This window comes from Octopus bimaculoides, chromosome 25, assembly GCF_001194135.2.
Source record: "Octopus bimaculoides isolate UCB-OBI-ISO-001 chromosome 25, ASM119413v2, whole genome shotgun sequence".
NCBI lineage: Eukaryota > Metazoa > Mollusca > Cephalopoda > Octopoda > Octopodidae > Octopus > Octopus bimaculoides.
In genome coordinates, this window is record NC_069005.1 from 6,889,811 (window position 1) to 6,894,283 (window position 4,473).

General features: G+C 36.0%; 1 protein-coding gene across 1 annotated transcript in view; it reads left to right on the forward strand.

The window, feature by feature from the left end:
* Positions 1–4,473, forward strand: part of LOC106875452 (calcium-independent protein kinase C) — a 50,907-nt gene that overhangs the window by 43,176 nt on the left and 3,258 nt on the right. The window contains exon 10 of the mRNA XM_052976814.1: positions 2,702–2,890. Within this exon, the coding sequence (XP_052832774.1) occupies positions 2,702–2,890 (189 nt within the window). The remainder of the gene's footprint in view (positions 1–2,701; positions 2,891–4,473) is intronic.

Genomic DNA, 4,473 nt, shown 5'->3' on the forward strand with positions numbered 1-4,473 from the left:
GTGTGTATATATATATATATATATATATATATATACATACATTCATGTATGTATATATATGTGTATATATCTACATACATTCATGTACATATATGTGTATATATAGGGAGAATTCACAAGAAAACAACAGACGAAGACAGGTGGTGTAGAAAACAAATAGATGTATTAGTATAATGCTTGGGAATTGAAAAAGTCTTTAACGTTTCAAGCCTACGCTCTTCCACAGAAAGGAACAAGGAGAGAAAAAAATGTGTACTGGTGAGCGATCTATCATGACGAATATATATGTATGTATGTATATACATATATATATATATAGATATGTATGTACGTATATATATATATATGTTTATTTATATGTGCACAACAACCTTTCAGTTTCCAAATGCACTCACCAGGCTTCAGTCAGCCTAAGGCTACTGTAGAAGACATTTTCCCAAGGTGCTCCCACAGTGGGACTGAACCTAAAACCTAGTGGTTGTGAAACAAGCTTCTTACTACACAGCCGTGCTGTGCCTATATGCATATTGGTGATGTTGTAAGAATTTTATAAACTTTTGAGCGAACACGAAATAATTTCTTTTAGGAACACTGTCTTGAAGCAATTAGAGCTATAAGTAAAAATAGCATGTAAATATTGGGTGTAAAAAATCCTTGGATAGAAGTCAAAGACTACTTGTGGGACTTGAACCTAAAACTCCTGTAAACATCGCAGATGCTCTACCATTGAACCAAAGCTACAACCCTTTTCTATCCAAAGGGTTTTTCAACCCAACTTTCACATGCTTTGCTATATTTGCTTCGAGATTCACTATTCCTAAAAAGAATTAGCTTAAAATATATTTATACCTTTTCTGGCTCTTTTACTCTTGGACTTGTTTCAGTCATTTGACTGTGGCCATGCTGGAGTACCACCTTTAGTCGAGCAAATCGACCCCAAGACCTATTCTTTGTAAGCCTAGTACTTATACTATTGGTCTCTTTTGCCGAACCGCTAAGTTACAGGGACATAAATACACCAGCATCGGTTGTCAAGTGATGTTGGGGGGACAAATACAGACACACAAACACATACATATATATATGACGGGCTTCTTTCAGTTTCCGTCTACCAAATCCACTCACAAGGCTTTGGTCGGCCCAAGGCTATAAGTAGAAGACACTTGCCCAAGGTGCCACGCAGTGAGACTGAACCCGGAACCATGTGGTTGGTAAGCAAGCTACTTACCACACAGTAAATTTTGGTTTGAAAAATTCAACTTGTATGCCAGAAATTACAGTAAACGTGAATATATCCAAATAAATCATCTATATTCTAAATGCTTGATAATCATCTCCCCCTGGTTTATGTTACAGTTGTAGTTACCTCCCTTGTAGTTACTCTCTTTCACTCACACACGTACACTCTCTCTCTTTCTCTCTCAGTCTAGTACTACTGGAGTTACTTTCCCTTGGCAGATTTGTAAAATAATTCTTTTTTTAGAATGTTGGGTCTGGAAGGAGATAAAGCTATAAATATTGGGTGGAAAAAACTCTGAGGATAGAAACGGTCAAAGGCTGTCTGTGGACTTGTTCCCACATCTCCTGTAAACATGACAGATGTTCTACCATTGGACCAAAGTAATCCTTTGAATTTCCCTATTCATTTTAGAATCTTTATTCTTACCAACAAAAACTGTAGGTTATTGACGTTATAAGAATTTCATAATCTTTCGACAGAACATGAAATAATTCTTTTTAGGAACAGTAAAGTGGATTGGTTGACAGAAATTGAAAAACACCCATCTCATGTGTGTGTGTTCAATTAGAGGTTAAAATAGCTTCATTAAGGGATAGTAATATCCAATGAATTACTGGTTCGTTGTCTAGTATTTTAGTATTTTTTGTGAATAATAATAATATTCATAAAATAATAGGTTTAAATATAAATCTTGGTTTATGAATATTCAAGAACGTTTGCTGACATGATTCGAAAACACAACACCTAATAACCTTATGGTATATCTTTTCTATCCCTCTGATGAGATTTTTCCTAATATAATGATTTAACTATTGTAATTTAATCCTTTAGGCTAAATTGAAACAGTTGTAAGAGAATATGTTGGATTTTTGCAGATAATAAATTATAATGTTACATCTCCATTTTCTAAATTTTCTTTTTATATATGTGTGTGTATGTTTATGTATATATGTTTGTGTCTCCTTGCCTTGGTGACATTGTGCGATAGTTGTAAATGAGTGTCACTGTTATACAAGCAGTGTCATTCGTTTCCAATATTCTATGAGAATATGTCTGGCCATGGGGAAATATTACCTAGCTTTGAAAACAGGTGAGGATTGGTCAAAAGACAGTTATCCAGCCAAAGAAAATCTCCCTCAACAAACTGTATGCAAGCATGGAAAAGTAGACATGACAGGGATAGAAAACACACACACACACACACACACACACACACACACACACTTCCTCTCTCATACACACACTCTCTCTCTTTCACACACACACACACACTCTCTCTCTTTCACATACACACACACACAAAAAAAACACTCTCCCTTTCTCTCTGAATTTCTGCATTTTTTTCTTTTTTTCTCATTCACCAATCACAGAATAAACTATAAAACAACCGGCAAAAAAAAATTGATTTTATTAATTAATTTCTTTTCAATTTTTATCAATTATTTTTTCTTTTTGCTGCAGATTCTTCAAGAATTAGAATATGATGCCTCTGTGGACTGGTGGGCACTTGGTGTCCTGATGTATGAGATGATGGCTGGACAACCGCCATTTGAAGCTGATAATGAAGATGACTTATTTGAATCAATTTTACACGATGATGTTCTATATCCTGTTTGGCTCACCAAAGAGGCTGTGTCTATACTGAAAGGGGTAAGTTCTCAAATTTCTTAAAATCACCAAATTGTTGTCCTTGTTTCACATAGGTGCAGGCATGTGGCTGTGTGGTTAGGAAGCTTGTTTCCCAACCACATGGTTTCAGGTTCAGTCCCACTGCATGTCAACTGAGGCAAGATTTCTTTCTACTATAGCCTCGGGCCAACCAAAGCCTTGTAAGTGGATTTGGTAGACTGAAACTGAAAGAAGCCCGTTTAACACAAACTTCCACATTGGCTCTTTGTTCCTGTCTGTGATAAAATCAGAATACACATGACCACAAAAACACAAATTTCACAACTTGCGATGTAGACACAGCACACTGCCTCATGAAGGTCACTGCTAGCTTTCACTGCATACGCAACCATGTGCTGCCATCTGTTTGCACGCTACAAAACTAGTCCAGGAACTTTTTGGTACCACTTCGTATATGTAATATTTATGTAGTATATATGTGTTATATAAGTAATAGTTAAATTATGTATTATGCATTTTATTGTTGTTGTATGGGGAATCTGTACACCCCTGTAATTATTCACCTTCGACGGATATTTGTCCTCATCTTGTTTGTTGTTAACGCAACGTTTCGGCTGATATACCCTCCAGCCTTCATCAGGTGTCTTGGGGAAATTTCAAACCTGGGTTCTCATTCCTAAGGTATTTTTCAATGTTATTATTATTATTATCATTATTATTCAGGTCACTGCCTGGAATCAAACTTGGAATCTTGGGGTTAGTAGCCCATGCTCTTAACCACTACAGCATATGGCATAGTGGTTAAGAGCATGGGCTACTAATCCCAAGATTCTGAGTTTGATTCCAGGCAGTGACCTGAATAATAGTAATAATAACATAATCAAAAATACCTTAGGAATGAGAACCCAGGTTCAAAATTTCCCCAAGACACCTGATGAAGGCTGGAGGGTATATCAGCTGAAACGTTGTGTTAACAACAAACAGGACGAGGACAAATATCCATCAAATGTAAATAATGAACTGTACTAGTTAGTATAAATGAGCATGTGCAGAACAGTCTGAGGAGAGTGTCATGTGCGCAGTCATGGTGTACAGGTCGTAGGAATTATTGAATAGAGATATTGTGGAGTGTTTGTTGAATATACACAGTTCAGAGAGTAATAAGAGAACATCAGGAAACGTTCGATATTTTAACAGTTCAGATATAACAGTTATGACAAGTCATATGTCATATCAATTGTGTTGTGTTTTGCACATGATCTCCTGATTCATGGAAAAATTGTCTTGCATGAAACCAGTCTGTGGTGCCAGAAATGGTTGGGCAACATTGCCATACATGTTCCATTATTACTCAAACCATAGTTTCCATGTTTAACCCTTTAGTGTTCGCATTATTCTGTCAAAATTAATGCTTTTTCATCTACATTGTTCTGAACTAATTATACATTATCTTATAGCTATGAGATTTTGATGAGGTAGCTGTTAATTTTTAAAACAATATTTTAGGGTTGGTGTGACAGACCAGATCTGGCTAGTTTGAACATAAAACAGGATAGAATACTTTTGGCCGGATATGGCCGGTTTAAATGCTAAAGGGTTAAAAA